We start from the raw sequence: 19,044 nt of genomic DNA on the forward strand, positions 1-19,044 counted from the left end.
ATCTTTTATGAATAAATTTAAAGAACGAATGATTTTTCAAAAACTAATTTGATCATTTAGTTATTGTACGGAATAAAAGATAAAAACTAGGAAGAAACTTGAATGTTTACTAGCATGACATATCCCATAAACAAGAGAAGAAAGAGACAAAGTTGCAAAAGAAAATACAAAGTAGAAAACAGATTTTACATTTGTCGAACCCCAAAGAAACAAAGAAATGAAACAAACATGAATATACATTAAAAAGGAGAAGCATAAAGAGGATTGGTAGAAGACGACTTTCTCTTGAAAAACAAAAGATCCCCTACAAGGGGAATAATTGGCTTCTGCTTCATACTCTTTCTTTTGCCACCACCTCCGAATAGAAGATGATCATTCTCTCCGAGGCTCAGTATATGAGCCAATGTTTTTGAATCCTCCTTCTTCTTTCTTATTATATACTCCTTCTTCTTCTCCACCACTTCCTTTCCATCTTCATCACCTCCTTTTTCCTCAATCTCAAACCTCACCGTCTTTGTAGCCGCCGCAGCCTTCCCGGCTGCTGCGGCCTCCGCTTGCGCCAACTTGGACATGTTCTTGTGGAGCTCTGCATTCAGCGTCGCCAACGCCACCTCCGTCTCACTCCCTCTTTCCTTGAGCAGCTTCAGCTCCGCCTTTGTCTTTTCAAGCTCTGCCTCCAGCTTCTTCAATGTATCAAGAACAACGCCGTTGTCTTCCTCTACTTCTTTCGGTTTCATGATAGGACTCTGTGGTAGTTGCTGAACAGGAGAAGATGCAGGGTCTGGGAATGGCTTTGGAGAGTAGATGTTCATGTCGCCGAAGAGAAGGCGCTCTCCGAAGATGGCGACGGCTTCTTTGACGGAGGTGAAGGGACGAGTGGTGTCGATGGTGGAACTGAAATCATTATTATGCGTAGGTGTAGAGATGGCGGGTTCCATTGTTACGTTGTTGTTTGAAGGAGAAAAGAGAGGAATATACATTAATATGATTGGGGGTTAGGTCAGTAGTTTTGATTTGATTTCTTTGCTTCCACTTCAATCTTAATTTGATGTAGTTAGCTTAGCTTACCATAGTAATATACGAATGAAGAGAAAGAAACGAGGTTGAGTTTTGAAGGTTACTTAATAAGACACATACAGAGATTGTTTTGGTGTATGTGCATGTTGATTGATTGATGAACATCACCACCAAACTAACCGTTAACTTATTACAAAGGTAGTTATCTATCTTGCTTGTATAATTTTTCATCCATCTTCCTTTATTTATTAAAGCTCAACTTTAATAATCATAAAATTATTTGACTAATTTCACTAAATTTTTTTTTTAATTATCAATTTTATCAAATTTTAGGTGAAATTGACTAAATTAAATTTTTACTTTTATTAAATGGTGGGTACTCCAATGAAAATATTATAATTGTCTTTATGTAATAATTTTTCTTTTTGATCCTTGGATGATAGATTGTAGGGTTAGATTTTGATATGTTAAAAAATTATTCTTTCTATTTGAAGTGTGGCTAAATCAATAAATCACACTTTTATACAAAGGATTTTCATAAAAAGATATTTTTTACATCTTCATTTGAGTAGCTCCCTTATTAAATTATGGTGAGTGAGTGGCTTAGAATGTATCTCTGCCTCTGGTAATATTTCATACGTGTATAGGAACATTAATAGGAGTGGAAGCAATGCGATCTGATTCACATACCAATCTTCTCTTCATATCATATCTTACGAAAACCTGATTAGTATTTAGCAAGGTTGAAGATTAAGGATTTCTTCGAGTTAATTTTTAAGAAAAGATTTTTTTTAGTTATTTTTTTTAAAATAAAAATAATTTTATATTTAAATATTTTATATAAAAAAATTTATTTATTAATTATTAATTATGTTTATATATAATAATATAAAAAAATTAAAATATTTTTAACAAATATAAATTATAATTTTAAAAAAAAATTTAAAATTTTTTTAGTATTTTAAATTTTATTATTAAAAATTTGTTAAAAAAATAAAATTATTTTTTAAATTTTTTTCTATCAATTTAATTAATAACATTTAAACAAATACTAAATAAGATAAATAAAATTTGAAATTCAAATTATTAATATATTAAAAAATATAGAAAATTAATTTTTAATTAGCTGAAATATTTAAGATTTAAAATTTAAAATTTAAAAATATATTAGATATAAACGGGAGAAGATTGGAATTGAAAAGTAATTTTGAAAAAGAATTGTGTTCATCCTTGGGCGTCGGGTAAGGCGTTAACCCGGATCCGGATTTGAGAGACGAAGCAACAAGTTGTGATTGTAGGTCTCTCTATCTTTTGTTTCTGCTGCGATTTACTTACTCCGTCGTCGTCTCTGTGTTTCAACATCATCATCAATGGGAAATCAAAGCCAACGGTGTCGCCGGCTGCTGTACTTATGCATCTTACTCTCTCTCTCTCTGGTTGCTGTTGGCGGCGATTCCCACTTCGAGGGATTCGAAGCTGAAGACGACGAATTCGAAGACGCTTCTATCGATCCCACCACTCTCCGCTCTCCACCTTCCCAACCTCTCACAACTGACCTCACTCCTCCTACCCCCGCCGATCCCCAACCCGATCCAAAACCCGCACCCTCCGATCTCCCGAAACCCCCGCCCACCACCTTCGATTTCTGGGACGAGGACGAATTCGAAGGCCTCCCAATCGAACACCCCTCTCCCGACCAGGACCTTCCCGCCGATCCGGTATCCTCCGATCACAATGCTTCCGTCTCCGATCCCACTTCCCCTCCCACCCAACCCGACGCCAAGCGTCCTCGCTCCTTCACCGTGGAGATCGTATGCATCTCTTTCCTCATCATGTTCGCCATCAACTACTTCACCGGAAAGCGCGAGAACGAGAACATAGCCCTCTCTTGGGCCGCACAGTTCGCCGCCAAGGACTCCATCTTCGAGAAGAATTTCAGCCTCCTCGGCATCGGCGATGGCGGCGACGACTCTCCACTCCTCCTGAAAGAAGGACAAACCACCTTCAAGTTTTACGCCAGCGGCCGCAGGTACTGCCAGGGCCTTCTGGCCACACTGGAGCTCAAGAGCCGCCACGATCTCATCGCCAGAATCTACAACATGGTGGTTCCTACCAGGGACGAGATCAGCTTCGAGGTTTACATGAACGACGACGCCATGGATCACGTAGTCTTCGCCATGGCCAAGAAGAAGGCTGCCAAGGCCATGCACAAGGATGTCAAGGACTTGCAGAGGTTCGCCAGTTTCGTCTCCGCCCCAAATGGCCGCAAGTGGATTACTGACGATTTGGCTGTGATTTCTGAGTCCAAGGAAGTTGCTGGCGAGTTGATCACCGATGCTGTCATTGATCAGGTTTCATCTTTGATTTCTTTATCTAGCTTTTCATGTTTGATTCGAGTAGTGGTAAGAATTTCAATTCTAATGAGCATTGATCTGCATTCGGAGAGTTTCTCTTCAGCTATATATTGTATCCTAGATTCTAATTCAAGGTGTGCTAATACATATAGGGATACCCTGTAACCCAAGCATAAATAGAATGCAAGTTTGACTTTTAAGGCTTGTAATTTGTTCATTTATTAGCTAGGGGAATATACTTGTAATCTATTGTAGTACTACTGCTGCTGCTGCTGCTTCTACTAATAACAAGATAATAATATGTCTAGTTATTTTCAGAGGAATATTATGTATGATGCATTCATGCTTGTCTCTCATTACATCCTCCTTCTAAATGCTGCTGGTTTTCAAAGTTTGAATCCCGCTAGGAAGCTAATGGAGTATTTATACAATGTGTACAATAGGCTATTTATTTGGCCCAATATGAATTAAAAAATGAACATCCAGGATAAAATACTACTAGTTTCTCAAACACAATACACCCATACTATCTAGAATAACCATTCAGATACTAGAGATAATAAACATCTGATATCCTACTGAATCGAACATCCCTAAACTCCATTGTACACATTGTACTGATACTCCATTAGTTCCTTATACTTTCTCTTAAAGTTTTAGTATATAAGTTTTCTAATTTGCTAATTTAGTACTTCATTCTATTTAGGATCATTTAATTATTTAATGTTTTCCATGTGAAATGTGTGTCTTGGTATCATCTACCCTATTCTTACTGCTTCAAATGAATGCTATGCTGCAGGTGTTTGGTGAAAAAGCTTTTGAGAAGTATGGGAAAAGTTTAATTTCCTTACATTTCTCCGACCAACACCCTGGCAGACACAGGAAGGTACTGATGTTCAAGTTTGCGCTTCCATCTGCTAAAAATATGGCTGATATGACTCGACTGGTGGCTCTTGTTCCGTATTACATTGACTTGATCGGAAGATATAAATTAAGTCCTCAGGTGGGTTTATCAATATATGCATGCTTGGATTGAAAATTTTATATACTATTTGTCTTTGGTCTCTAATTGAACCGTGTGCATTATTTAGGCTCGGTCCAAGACGGAGACGGCCCGACAAAAGGCTGCTCAAGAGGCTCAAAAGGAACTCCGAAATGCTCAGCAAGAGGCCATGCAGAGAAGAAAAGCAGAGAGGAAAAAGATGATGGAGGAGGCTGAGGCAAAGCTCAGCGCGGAGGCTATTCGAAAGAAGGAGGCAAAAGAGCGCGCCCGCCAAATGAAAAAGGCAATGCCAAGGATGAAAATGGCTCGTGGTGCCTAATTATTTAGCGTTATTGTGTTTGATGATGACTCACGAGTAGAGTTGAAGACCATCCCCACCCCCACCTTGTAGCTGGGTCTCCTGCCTTTTGTAGAACTAGGGCAGTGTACTTTTGTTAGTCGGCATTTCTTCTAAAGAAGCTAAGCTAGATAGGCGTGGCCACTTTATGGCGGATATGCAATGTACCAAATTGTTGATTTTAGAAACATTTGCCTATAAGCTCCAAACAACTTCAAGCAACCTTTTTCTGGCTTTTGGACAAGGTTGTATCCTCATTTTCTTTTTCTGACAGCGTGCGTGCCCAAAATCCATATTGTGACGAGCCTAAATGAACTTCCTTATTTGCTTTTCGTTGTTTTGTTTATTTTTTATTTTTCTAATTTGAGAGAAAAGAAGAAAAAGAAAGAACATTCTTTCAGTTGCTAATCCACTGATAACCCTTATTGATCCATACTCAATGTAGTAGTTTCTTGGAAGAATACAATGCTATATAACTGTATTTTTGTTATGGCATTTTTTAATTTGGTAGGTCAAAGATTAATTTGTCGTGAATTGAAATTTTATTTAAGAATTTGCAGCTAAACGATAAGCTATTATATGTACAAGATGAGATTTAAACTCCTTGATATTTGTTTAAACGGATAACTGAGCTAGTCAAATATATTTCGAATCCATATTGTAGCTTCCTTGATCAAATTGAGGACTTAAAAGTGCAATAGGCCTAAAACGATGCAGAAACGCAAAAGGCTTGTAATATAACTTGGATGAGGGCCAACTATACTGTTGATTAGCTATAAATGAAATAATGAAAGAAAACTACAGAGAAAATGTCAAAATGAAGAGAGAAATGAGGGGTTTTTTTAGTTATAAATAAAATAAATATAATATTTATGGATACAGATATATTCGAAATATTTGGCTAGAAAGAAATAGAAGGATCTTTCGTAATAAAGAAAAAGGAGTTGAAGATGTTATCCACCAGTCCTTCATGAACTATAAAGAGTGGTTAGGTGTGGATTTCTTCTGTTGTTAATGGCAATGCCAAAAATGACAGGATATATCTATTAGTGTTCATTGAGTAGCTTACTTTCTTTGACGGTGGTTTTGCTACATGTTATCTTGTTTGTTTTACTCATTGTGTTGAACTCTTCCTTTCAAAAAAAATTATAAAAAATATAATATATATAATTTTTTTTGAACAAGTGAACTCAGCACAATAAGTAGAGTAAGAACAACAACAAGCAAATAGAAAAGTTAAAAAAGAAAAAAATTACAAAGAAACTCATCAACTAATTTTTGTGCTCCTCCTTTTTATAGTGTATTCCTAATTTTGTACTGAAAACATCTTCAACCACTCCAATCTTACTAAAACTCTGTCGCAAGATTGCTAAGGAGAAGTCCACCAGTTGCATATTTTCTTTTAATCTGATAGCATCATTTCTCTCTTCTACCTATACAATTTCGTTGAAGTCTCCCATAAAAACTGACATAACTCTGCAATATAATATATATAATTAAAAATAACGGTTAAAATTTACTATAATATCGATATATCGATAAACTTAAAAACTTTCCAATAATTTAAAAGAAAGAATTAGCATAATTGCAATGATTAAAGTGCGGTGCATCTAAATGTATCAACAAAATGCATAGGATGGTAAAATTAAAATAAGAGTAGTTGAATTTTAATGTTATTAAAAGAGTAGTACAACGTGGATAACGTTTTGCAGTAGAACAGTAAGAATATGGGTGACATGATGGGTCAAAAATAAGAGCACCTCGTAATAGAAACAGGTTATTGACCTATTGTAATTGGTTGTTGACAATAATAAAATAGAATTTAGCTGAGGTGTATCTGTTATTAGTACTTATCGGTAACGCATATTTAGCAAGATAAATAAGTTCAATTTTGTGGTGTTTTCTGAAATTGATAATCTTGGTGTTTGGAGAAAGAGAGACATGAGATCAATGGCACCGGAATCATCATGTTTGCTTGCACTGAACCATGTGTCATTCATATGCAAGAGTGCGAATGAGTCTGTGAAGTTCTATGAGAATGTGTTGGGATTCAACCTCATCAAGAGGCCTTCTTCTTTCAACTTTGAAGGGGCTTGGTTATTCAACTATGGAATTGGAATCCACCTGCTTGAGTCAGATAAGATTCCGGTGGAAAGAAAAGCCATAAATCCAAAAGAGAATCATATATCGTTTCAGTGCACAGACATGAGCGTGATAATGCAGAAACTGGATGAGATGAAGATAAAGTATGTGAGTACGGTTGTGAAAGATGGTGGAGTCCAAGTAGATCAGCTTTTCTTCCATGACCCTGACGGTTACATGATTGAAATCTGTAACTGTCAAAACTTCCCTGTTCTTCCAATTTCTTCATTACCATCATGCCCTCTGAAGATTTCAATTTAACATTAATCAACATATTATTATAGTTTATGTATGTATTCTAGTAATTATATATGTGTAAATATATATGTTGTTCAATTCATTTTTAATGTGTATTTATATTTTAACATATATTTTATATTAGTAGTTGATTTTGATAATTCATTTTGGTGTCCATATATTAATTTATTTGGTTGACAATATTATTAATTTATGTATATATTGATTATTTGGACGATTAAAATTGAGTTAGGAATATTATTATTTTCAACGACACAGTTAATATTATTAAATTCTCTTCTAGAATTGGAATGTAGTCCAAAGCCTATTATGGTTGTTTGAGTAAAATTGAGATTAAGATTAAGGATATAGATGCAATATTAGTATGATCCCAGGTAATTGACTTGTTTAATATGTGCAGTCGGTAGGAGTATTGGGTTGATCTGATGTATCTTCATATCCTAATGTTGATGGTTGATGATAAATGAGATCACCTACAGACATAAAAAAACTTATATTAAAAAGCTGATCATATATATGTATGACAGGCCACTGATTTATGGCTAGCTAGCTGTACAAAGGAGAAAAATTAAGGACGACCATGTAAATGAACCAGGCAATTAGCTCATTAAATCAAAGAAATTAAAGAAACAATGCCAATGTGACAGGAATAAAGCCTAGTTATTAAAATCGAAAGGCCTTGATTTTGAAATTAATTTTCATATCAATTTAATTTAATATGTCAAATGTTAAAAATATTTTTATTTAAATAAATAGATATTTAATAAAATAATTTTATTAAAAATAACATTATAAAAAAATAATTTATATAAGAGTTATTTTAAACTAAAAAATTGAATTAAATTAGTATATTAAAATTATTTTAAATTATAAAATTAAATTTTAAATATATTTTTTTAAAAAAATAAAATTCTTTTTTTACATTTAAATACTTTTCAAACAAATTCTAAACAAAAATGATTAAGAATTTATTTTTTGGTAGTTTTTGTAAAACCAGCCAATTCGGCTCGAGTTAGGGTTAGATAACTATGACGCTATTCATATATATGAAGTTAAGCTAAGTTAAAAATGAATTCTTTCTAATTTTTTTTAATATTTAAAGTAATGAAGTGTGATCTTTTATTTTTAATTTTATAAATAAGATCAAAAATAAATATATAAAAAAATAATAAAAAATTAAATTTAGTATTGGACACCATCCAAATTTTTTTTTTTTAATCGAAAAAGATCCACTCCCTGCTAAGCCAGCAAGTTTGTGAACTAACAACAGAAACAGCCGTGCACTGTATCACGTGTAATTCCCACTCAAACTCTCAAGCTGCTCAGCCACTGCCTTTACCGTTATCTATCACTTTTTTCCATTAATGTACCCAAATTAATTAGTAAAATAATGCAACTATTATGACATGATTTTGGTATTCTAAATGTGAGATATTATACCGACAAGTATGAACAAACCATAAGAAGTCAAATGCAGTAACTTGGTTCACACCAAGAGACAAGACTATTGTTGTCTATATGGCTATTTTGTTTGTTGAGATAATTATTAGATATAGTGATATACTGATATATGTTTATTGTTTATTTATTGAGATATAAATTTGAATAAATATGATAGTATATAAATACGGACAAAATATATATTTATTTTTTTTAAAATTATGACACGAAAACAAATATATAGAATACAAAATTTGACTTTTAATTTTTAATTATTTTTAAAATTATTAATACATAAGACACAATATATAAGATGTAGAAAGTAAAATTGACATTTAATTTATATATGTGTATTTTATATATTATTATCAAACACATTATAAAATATGTATATCTTCATGTTTATATATTTTTGTACGAGTTAAACCCCAAAATAATCATTGAGATTGGCGTCGTGTACTAAAATCGTCCCTAAGATTTTAATTACACCAATTACGTCCCTGACATTGAAAAAAGTGCACCATATTAGTTCCTGACTCATTTGCCATTAACGAAGTGATGACATGATTTGATGACGTGGACTGTAAGTGACACGTATTACTCTATGATTTAGCCACATGTAATGATATGATGATGTGATCACTAGTGACACGTGGCATGCTAACGTGGATGGTTGTGCCACAATGTTATTTGGCCACGTACGTGTCGTCTATTATGTCATCATTGTAGAAGCACCAAATTAGTCTCTCACTTTGCATTAAGTGACTCATTTTGGTTCCTGAAATTGAATGTCGTATACCAAACTAGTGCTTTCACCAGTTTTTTTCTCATTTTTTTTATAAATTCAAAATTCTTAATATTTTTAAATGTATTAATTTCAATTCTATTTTTTTACATGTTAATCAAATAAAAGTGCTTTTATAAAATATTTTTTCTCTTGTGAAAATTCTAACCGCCGACCTGAAGTTGACGTGAAACCATGAAGGCATTTTAAGCACTTTCCCTACGATCTCCGACTTCTTTTAGTGCTTTTATAAAATATTTTTTTTCTTGCAAATACCCCTAACCACCATTTTGGAGTTGACGTGAAGGCATTTTAAGCTTCTCTCATTACCATCTTCGACATCTTTCGTCTAGACTGTAGATGTCGGAGATGGTAGTGAGGGTGCTTGAAGTGCCTTCAATCTAGTTTATTTACACATAACGAAAACGTGTATTTCATAAGAATAAATAAAATATGTTTATTTTAATTATTGATTTCTTGTTAAAAACACATATTTTTTTTATGAAAAAAATGTGTCTAATCAATCGTATAATTATTTTTTTATGATAAGATACTTATATATTACAAAATTTATTAATGTTAAATTATTTAAAAAATTATATAATTAAAACTAAAATCTTAAAACTTTTTATGAAAGTACTTATATTTAAACATATATGAAAAAATAGAAATGAAATTAGTGCATCCAAGATATTGAAAATTTTAAATTTAAAAAAATGAGAAAAAATTGGTGAAGAGACTAGTTTGATGCACAACATTCAATTTCAGGGAATAAAATGAGTCACTGAATACAAAGTGAAGGACTAATTTGGTGTATCTACAATGATGACATAATAGATGACACGTGGACGAATACTGTTGCGACACGTGACACAAACGGACATGTGGCCAAATAATATTGTGACACGTGGTACAACCATCCACATCAGCATGCCATGTGTCACTGGTCACCACATCATCATATCATTACACGTGGCCAAATCATGGAGTGACACGTGTCACTTACAGCCTACGTCATCCAACCATATCATCACATTGTTAATAAAAATAGGTCAAAGACTAATATGGCGCATTTTTATTAATTTTAAGAACGTAATTAGTGCAATTAAAATTTTAATAACGATTTTAGTACATGATATAAATCTCAAATATCATTTTAAAGTTTAACTCATCTTTATATATTATGTATGTGTTTATGTATCTCAAAAACACTAACCAAACGCAACCTATAGTATATGCTTTTACTTACTACAACTATTAAAGCTTTGGTCACCTGTCTTATTAAAACTCTTAATTCAATTTTTAATGTTTCAAACACTTTATTTTAATTTTAAAGAATTTTAATCATCTTATTTCAATTCCAATAAATTTTAAATAAATTTATTATTATTTTAATGCTAAATTAAATACAAATAATTAACATATTTAAGAGGCAATATTATTTATTTTTAATAAATAAATAAGTAAAATTATTTTACTAATGATCACTAGCATAATTTTTTTAAATTCTAAAACATTGATGATTGAATGATAATAGAATTAATGTTTTTTTTTACAAGAAAAAATTGAAAAAAATATTACAAAAATATTTTAATTATATTGTTTTAACATAAAAAAATGACTTATTAATAATGTTGTTAACGATTATGTTATTCATTCTGTTAATTATTTGTATAAATTTAATTGTTTATATAAATTTAACAATAGAATAATATTAAATTCATTAAAATTGTTTAAGACAAAAATAAAATATTTAAAACATTAAAAATTAAACGTTAATAACTAAAATAATATTTTACTCTAATATTATATTCGTACAAAATATTATTATATTTTATATAAAAATAAAAACTTACATATAATTATTTTTAAATTAAATTATTAACTGTCTATACTAAACTATTAATTTTATATAAAAATAATTAAAGAAAAAAAGGAGAATGGCAATTGCAATTCCTATTTGTCGGAACTTACACATTCTTGGTGCGTCACCGTCAAGACTCAAGACTTTTCCAAACAAACGCGGACCATTCGAGGATATGATCTAATCATTACAACGTGGAGCACGTTTTGGGAAGAGCAGAAGAAATATATTTTTTATTCGGTATTTAAAAAAAATTATCAATTAATATTTAAATATTCTATCTGAAAATATTTTTTAATTTAACAATTATATTTATATATAATAATATTAAATATTATTTATTATATTAAAATACTTTTTAAATAAAAATCAAAAAAATTATTTTTTAATATTTTTATTATTAAAAATTTATCAAACACATTCAAAAACTATATTTTTGTAACAACTTAATAATTCAAAAAAAAGATATAATCTTGTAAATTTAAAGTAGCGGTGGCAACATGCACCTTACTCGCGGATATCTAACCCAATTCAATCCGATCGGATAGAATTGTTAACTCGATCCGCAACGAGTAGAATTTTTTTTGCGGGTCGAGTAGGGTTCGAATTGAGTCTCAATACTACCCAACCAATCTGTATTTTATATGTATATATTATAGACTTATATGAAAATATGTTTTAAGTAAATGTTAAATTAAAGACTACTCACTAAATACAAAAGATTCTTAACTACTATAAGGAGTATGGGGTTGTGATTCTATATAATAACCTGAGTGAGTTCTCACCCGCAAACAAGTAACAGAAAGAGATGGCAAGTCCACTGCCTCTGCTTTCACTGAACCACGTCTCATTCGTGTGTAAGAGTGTGACTGAATCAGTTCAGTTCTACGAGGATGTCTTGGGCTTTGTCCTCATTAAGCGCCCTTCTTCTTTCAAATTCCAAAGGGGCCTGGTAACTTCTTCTCTACTTCTGACTTAATTGCTTCTTAGCATGCATTATCACTTAAATAAAACTCTAAATGCTTTACACTGTCAGCATCAAATTAAAACTCTAATAATATGTTATGTGGTTCAGGTTATTCAACTATGGAATTGGAATACACCTGCTTGAGTCAGATATGGTTCCGGTGGAGACAAGATCCATAAACCCAAAAGAGAATCATATATCGTTTCAGTGCACTGACATGAGTGTGATAATGAAGAAACTGGTAGAGATGAACATAAAGTATGTGAGTGCAGTTGTGGAAGATGGTGGAGTCCAGGTAGATCAGATATTCTTTCATGATCCTGACGGTTACATGATTGAAATCTGTAACTGCCAGAACCTCCCTGTTCTTCCAATTTCCTCACCATGTCCTCTGAAGAAGCATGGAGAAAAAAGAACATTGAACAACAACTGCTCTGCAGAAGAAGCAATCATGATGATGGATAATTTGGTGATGGATATGTTGAAGATTTCAATATGAGTTCTCGGAATCAGAACTACCAACCAGTCTCCTTAATCATTTTAAAATTTATACACATTTTTTGTGAAATTAAAGCATTATGAAATCCTATTAGAATATGAAGACTGAAGAGTGTTGTCTAAATTTGATTATGAATTATGTTCGTAATTATTCAGGTCTAGTCTGGATATGTGATAGTTCAAATAGATGAATTGTTTTCATTTGTGCATAATGATAAAAAGAGTCTCCGTGCTCATTATTATTTGTCTAGATATGCAGAAAAGATGAAAATTAAGAATAGACTATATTTATACAATTAATTAACAAGGGAAACTAGTCACCTTTTGCTAGCCAATTTTTCATAGTCTGTAATCCACTTATTCGTAGCAGTAAATTGGGCTTCCAACACTAAATTTTACACTAATCTGAAAATATGGATTAAACTGATAAGATGAAAAGAAAAAATAGGGCAGGTTATGTCATTGTTGGGAGAGGTGGTTGATGAGAAGAAGACCTTATTAAAGGTTGGAATTCGATACTTGGATTGGATTGAATTTTGAGGCACTGCATTTTATTTTCTCTGTGGCACATGGCCACATGGGCTTGCCTCTCCTGACATGACAAGTAACAACTAACAAAGCAGAGTGAAAACATTGGGCCATACATACTAAGGTCATACCCCTCCAGCTTCCGTTCCCTTAAAGCCTGATTGATCCATTCACACTTGGCAATGTAACTGCCACTAATTCATGCATCATCAGCCTCAGCTATTGCTAATTATTATTATTATTATTATTATTATTATTATTATTATTATTATTACCAGAATAACCATACAGTTGAGAAATTACAAAGTGAACTTTATATATGTCCTCTTGGAATTAGAGCAAAATCTTCTTATTGAATAATGAGTCCAGAGCTTCTACATATTTGTTAGTTAACCTAATACAACTTGAAAGACTAGTTCACAAGTTGCATTGCACTACAAATAATAACAATAATCATAATAATATTCCACAAGTGGTTAGCAACTATCTTGAAGAATATGTGAAGGGCCAAAATCTCTGTTGCTACCTGCTTTCAATTAGTATAAGCATCCTCCAAAACCCCAGCTTCTATTAACAGTTGACAGTTTGTCCCAGTGCAAGTTTGAGACAGGGAAGGGAAAAGGAGGGTCATCCATTCACTAAGAGTGTAAGCTTGAATTAGGACATAATCATACACAAGGCACAAGAATGGTACTATTCCCTTCCCTTCTCTTGTCAATCACCTGATGCTATAACGACAAAAACATCACCTGCAGACCATTTTCTGAGAACTGACTTCCCGGAAGGGTTGATAATCGCCCGATCTTCGTCAGCTAGGCGATAACCAATAACAATCTCCCTTCTTAAACGACCTCTGATCATTATGTCATAGAAACATATTTCTTCCTGGTCATACAAATAGAATTCTGCTGGTTTGATGCACATCTCATTCCCCTGCCATAATTGAACAAAAATTTCCAAAACAAATGTAATCTTGATTTTGTAATTTAAAACCATATGAGATAGAATATAGCCTTAAAATGCCAAACTAGATGATCCAAAAGGGATGTCACCATAAATACAGAAATAGTAACTGAGATCCATCAACAGTATGAGAAATAGCAAGAAAAAGTTTTAAGTAAGGGCTACCTCCTCTGCGAATAACTCCTCAAGAACACGGTTGATTTGCTTGTCTTCAGCCACCATAGCAAGTGCCATGCTAACCAGCTCATTTGATAACACATAGTCACTGATTCTGGACACAGACACCAGATTTCTAGTCCTAGAATCCAAGATTTCACTTATTATAATTGATTTATCTGAAGCTTGCTGCATTTCGCGGATCCAAGAGCTGTGAGAGAACCCGGATAACCTTAAAGACGATGTTGAGTCTTTGCATGGAAGTCGTCTTGACTACAAAAACAAAAGAGGCGATTTTATTTTTATTAGAATTCAGTTCACAAAACAAGGTGAGACAAGCTAGTGATGAGAGCATCAAAACTCTAATATGAAATGCAACAATTGGGACTACCTGTATGTCACGAATTAGTAGAAGTGTAGCTAAAGATCTTGAGTCAGAATGGGCAACAGAGTCCTCCACTGATTCATCTGCAAGAATAAGAATCTGTTCTCTCAGAGTTAGTAACTTAGTGTACAGTTGAAGAAAATCTTCATTTAGTGTGTTTAACTGTTTCTAGTCTAGGGATATTTAGTGTCAATCTTCATTTAGTGTGTTTAACTGTTTCTAATCTAGGGATATCTAGTGTTAGTAAAGTTCCTACTTCAGAACTTACTTCCAAGTCATATAACAGGCTATCATCCTAACGAGATTTTTATTTTCTTTTTCATTTTAAGTGTCAATAAATAAATAATAATTGCAAATGAGACAGAAGCTGCCATTGGTTATCCAGATTTCTTATCAACTCAATTAGCATGAAATTTGGTCATCTATTGCATTACATAATTTGGTTACTGGTAACATGAGCCCTGGAAAACTCACACGGCATATCAATGCTAGAAGATTCCTTCATGAAGGCACACTGATTCATATATACAAGCTTGACATGCTATAAAATATGAATAGAATATTGAAACTTACAGAATCAAAAGTCTCCAATGGAAGAGACTCCAGGTGCCGCCTAATGACAGCATTTCCCTCCCTGTGGACCAGCTTTATGTTCACTAGCGCAGAAACATCAAGTCCTCCATCAATGAGCTTATTCTCTCTTTCTTTTTCAGGAACCTCATTGAACATCCAGAGTTCCGAACCAGGAGCCAAGAATGCTTCCAAAACCTAAGAACAATAGATAATTATGAAATTACATGGTAGGGCTTTGCTGCATTGCAGCTAATCAAAATAATTATGAGAAAAGGCAGTATTGTAGAGCATACACAATTTTTAGGGAATTACCATGATCATATCATCAATATCACGGCGCCAGCCACAGAATAATATCTTCTCGGGAAACTTAGGTGGATCAGATTTCCGAGGGTAGAAGCCCTTCCGTACCTATACAAATATGTCAAATTAGAAACAAGGTGTCCTATATGCTGCTGGTGTCTAACTATGTAAATTTATTAATAAGTTACCTATAACCATTGATTTAATATAATCCTAGACAATGTGAAAAATATACTACACATAACACACTCTAAGGCCTAGCTGCCTAAGCACTCAATTAATATAACTGCCTAAATGGATTGTGTCGTGTTGCAAGAGGAGTTAGAACAAAAAGATAACCTCTGGAAGAGGACCTGGAGCATATGTGTCATCGTCCTCCGCTATGACAAGGACTTCATCCCCATCTCTCAGAACATAATTATCATCCGGATTTATGACAATCTTCCCCCCATCTGCTGCAACCTTAATCCCACATGGTACTGCTTCAGGAAATGAAAGTAATACATCTCTGAAGCAAAAACCATTCAATTCAGGCCATCTTTTTATGTAGAACTCTGCATTCTCAAATCCCAGTATATCCTCCCATATCTGGCCAAGAGAACAAAACAAATGAACCAAAGATAAATTATACCAAAGTCACGTACATTGGTTGATAAATTTAGCAGAGATATCATCAAACTTTAGAATAACCTGGGCAAGACCGGGTTGTAGAGCACACTGAATCATCAAGCGTCCGATTACATCATGTGCAACAACTGTTTCAATGAGTTCTCCACCAACAAGTTTCACTAGGGGTTCATTATCAAGATCACTCATCTCCACAACAACATGGCCTCTTAAGCCTTCCTTTACACCTGTGAGGCTGAGAACAACTCTCAAAGCTCGTGCATCACTCTGGAAATAGAAAGAGAGAAAAGGAAAGACTAAGAAGAAATTTCAGGATGAGTTACCAACAAAAACAAACAAATAAGCAGGTAATGAGGTAAATGACCTGATCAGCATTTTCATCTGAAGCTAATACAATGATTGCACGTGCCTTTGAAACTGAAACCTGCAAATAAATAGTTATAAAAATTTGAGTGGGTAGAGAACAGTTGTCAAGAAGGAATTTATGTGAAAGCATCATCCACAGAAATATCGTGAGAAATTATCCTTTCCTAAGAAAATAGAACAAAGATACCGCATCAATACCTTCTTTAGATCGGCCAGTATAAGAGGACTGCCACTTCTACATATTACAGAAGTCCCCATGAAATCAAATTCTAGTCTTGCTATATCCATTTCCATTTCCTCCTTTTCTTTTTCTGCAAGAACCACAATAACACCACCACCAACACTCTTATTTGCTATTGCTAACTGCTTCAAAAGTGATCCCTGCAATCAAATTTTCATGTCAGCTACATGATTCATATTGAGATGAAACAATTAAGAACTGTTAGACGGATAAATAACCTAAACTGGTGGTCAACATCATGTTCCAAGTTAAATATCAGGTATTGAAAATAATTCATGTACAACCATTGAGGAGTTTACCAATTTGTCACTCCAGCCAAGAATGAGTATGTGGTTTCTTTCAATCACTTCACTCTTCCCTTTCCTGAGTGAATCAACCTTCTCTGATATAGCATCCGAAACAAGCCCAAGCATCATAGCAAATATGAGCATGCCGCCCGAACTAATTGAGACAGATACGATCCTCTGGCCCGTCCCTTCTGTTTCGGCATGATTTCCAGAGTCAGCTACATATGTCCAAGAATGCCAAAGTGCTTCAGCAAAACTACCACCGGTTACGGCATACAATGCCAAACCACCAAACCCTATGAGAAAGAGAGTTGCAAAGAGAAGGGCAAGGAGCTTGGCATAAGGATATATGGAGAAAAATACATCTACCATATAGGCAATTCTTTTCTTTAATGGTACATCCTCCTTGTTATTGTTTGTTCTCCTCAAGAAATTGATCATTCGAGGAAGGTAATCAAGATATTTGTACAGCAGAAAAGGCAAAATGAGTGTGAGCATCACAATGTACAATGCAATTGTTCTACTGTCTGCATTCAGTATATAAGAAAATGAGCCAACGTTTTCCTCTACAGGAGTTCTTCCAATGCCGGAAAAAGAACTAATTTCACGGCACATGTGAAGTTTGTCATGCTGTGGCAAAGAATTTGTATGAGTATTTCATCCATCATAAACAAGATGAACGCAGTACAAGTCAATGATCAGATACCTCTAGTTTTGCAAGCCTATACTGTAGATAAGCTGAATGAGGCACGAAAATAATACAAGTGACGAAAAGCTGCAACAAAAAGGGGGTAAGAATTATCAAAAATAAATGTTAACAGAAATGATGCCACTCTAACTAAGCAAGCTCTAGCTGACAATTGTTACAGGTAAAAAAAATTGGAATAAAAAAACACAGAAGAAACGATTTGAATTGAAACCAGATAGAAGAAGGGAGAGCGGTTGTGGTGTTGCGGTCTCCTGGAGATGGTATCGGAAGTGAGTGGTGGTATCGGAGGTGGTGGTGATGGCGGCGATGAAGGATGAGGAGGAGGAGGGGGATCGAAGCGGGAAGGGAGTGATTTGGAGAAATCGAGGTTGTTAGGGGAAGGGCGCCTCCTCCTTGGCTTGGTACCAAGAAAGGAAGGGAAGTTCCATTGCTCCTCAACTGCGATCGCATTCTCAACTGACACTCTGAGATGCGTTGTTGAAGAAGCAGGCACAGTCTTTGTTTTCTTCAATGGAGGCTTCTTCAGCTGCTTTGAACCTCCATCATCATCCCTACTGTTCTCTCGCATTGGATCTACGATGGACTTGTTCAATTAGAGTGAGAAATCGCACTGCACCATTTTCTGCTATATTTTAATCTGCATCCCTTCTTTTCTTTTTCTGTTTTTGTTTTAGTGGGCTCTACTGTACAACACACGCTACCACTTTTCGGTTTACGGTTTTTCTCGTTTGCTCTTTAAACTTGTCTTTACTCTTTTCTGCTACTTACCCTATCAACTCTCAACTATAATAAACACAACTTTGCTGCTCTTCTTATTAACTACTACAAATTTATTAAGAAAAAAAAAATTGAATTAACATTATTCGTAATTCAACTCGTGTTGTTGTAGTCAAACTAGTCAACTTGTCGGTGAATTTAATGCCAAATCATGTGAACGGTCATTCACTGAAATCCATGTTTCGTGGAACAGAATGATCACATTGAGAGGTACTGCTTGCTATACGACAGTGTATATATATACTTGCTGCTTGTACTTTCGAACTACTTTTCTATCAACCTTGCTAAATTAGGAATTCCGATAGTTTATATATTCAAGTATTTTTTCATTTAATTTTATCTAAGTAGATTTAATATTAATAAAAATTACTCTTATTAAAAGAGTGTGAGTACATGTATAGTAGTTGCTTTTTTTCTTTTTCTTCTTCTCAAACTTGTTTACACTTAGAGCGTCTTTTTTTTTTG

General features: G+C 33.7%; 4 protein-coding genes and 1 pseudogene across 5 annotated transcripts; 3 read left to right on the forward strand and 2 right to left on the reverse strand.

Moving 5' to 3' along the window:
- Positions 1-87: 87 nt before the first annotated feature.
- LOC112795744 (uncharacterized) lies at positions 88-1,206 on the reverse strand. The gene has a single exon (XM_025837883.3). It carries the CDS (start codon positions 978-980, stop codon positions 240-242), a length of 741 nt encoding a protein of 246 aa, XP_025693668.1. The 5' UTR covers positions 981-1,206; the 3' UTR covers positions 88-239.
- A 575-nt stretch (positions 1,207-1,781) lies between these two features.
- Positions 1,782-5,043, forward strand: LOC112795746 (uncharacterized protein At5g49945). Its single transcript, XM_025837884.3, has 3 exons — positions 1,782-3,368; positions 4,171-4,374; positions 4,463-5,043. The coding sequence occupies exons 1-3, from the start codon at positions 2,388-2,390 to the stop codon at positions 4,691-4,693; spliced, it is 1,416 nt and encodes a 471-aa protein (XP_025693669.1). The 5' UTR covers positions 1,782-2,387; the 3' UTR covers positions 4,694-5,043.
- Positions 5,044-6,661: 1,618 nt separating this feature from the next.
- Positions 6,662-7,114, forward strand: LOC112794153 (glyoxylase I 4). Its single transcript, XM_025836274.3, has one exon. It carries the CDS (start codon positions 6,662-6,664, stop codon positions 7,112-7,114), a length of 453 nt encoding a protein of 150 aa, XP_025692059.2.
- Positions 7,115-11,979: 4,865 nt separating this feature from the next.
- LOC112795748 (glyoxylase I 4-like) lies at positions 11,980-12,914 on the forward strand (annotated as a pseudogene).
- A 569-nt stretch (positions 12,915-13,483) lies between these two features.
- Positions 13,484-18,590, reverse strand: LOC112795747 (ion channel POLLUX). Of its 2 annotated transcripts, none has more exons than XR_011880858.1 (12): positions 18,014-18,527; positions 17,800-17,868; positions 17,106-17,723; positions 16,764-16,946; positions 16,564-16,623; positions 16,263-16,466; positions 15,912-16,160; positions 15,582-15,680; positions 15,270-15,464; positions 14,703-14,779; positions 14,321-14,584; positions 13,484-14,125 (listed from the first exon to the last, which is right to left on the reverse strand). XR_011880858.1 is itself a non-coding variant. In XM_025837885.3 (12 exons), exons 1-12 carry the CDS (start codon positions 18,368-18,370, stop codon positions 13,907-13,909), a joined length of 2,610 nt encoding a protein of 869 aa, XP_025693670.1. In that variant the 5' UTR covers positions 18,371-18,590; the 3' UTR covers positions 13,484-13,906. The 2 variants fall into 2 exon arrangements, 1 of the variants encoding a protein (XP_025693670.1); XM_025837885.3 differs by having other exon boundaries at positions 14,703-14,795; positions 18,014-18,590.
- Between the last annotated feature and the right edge of the window lie 454 nt (positions 18,591-19,044).

The sequence above is a fragment of the Arachis hypogaea genome, chromosome 4 (genome assembly GCF_003086295.3).
Source record: "Arachis hypogaea cultivar Tifrunner chromosome 4, arahy.Tifrunner.gnm2.J5K5, whole genome shotgun sequence".
In the NCBI taxonomy this organism is placed as follows: domain Eukaryota; kingdom Viridiplantae; phylum Streptophyta; class Magnoliopsida; order Fabales; family Fabaceae; genus Arachis; species Arachis hypogaea.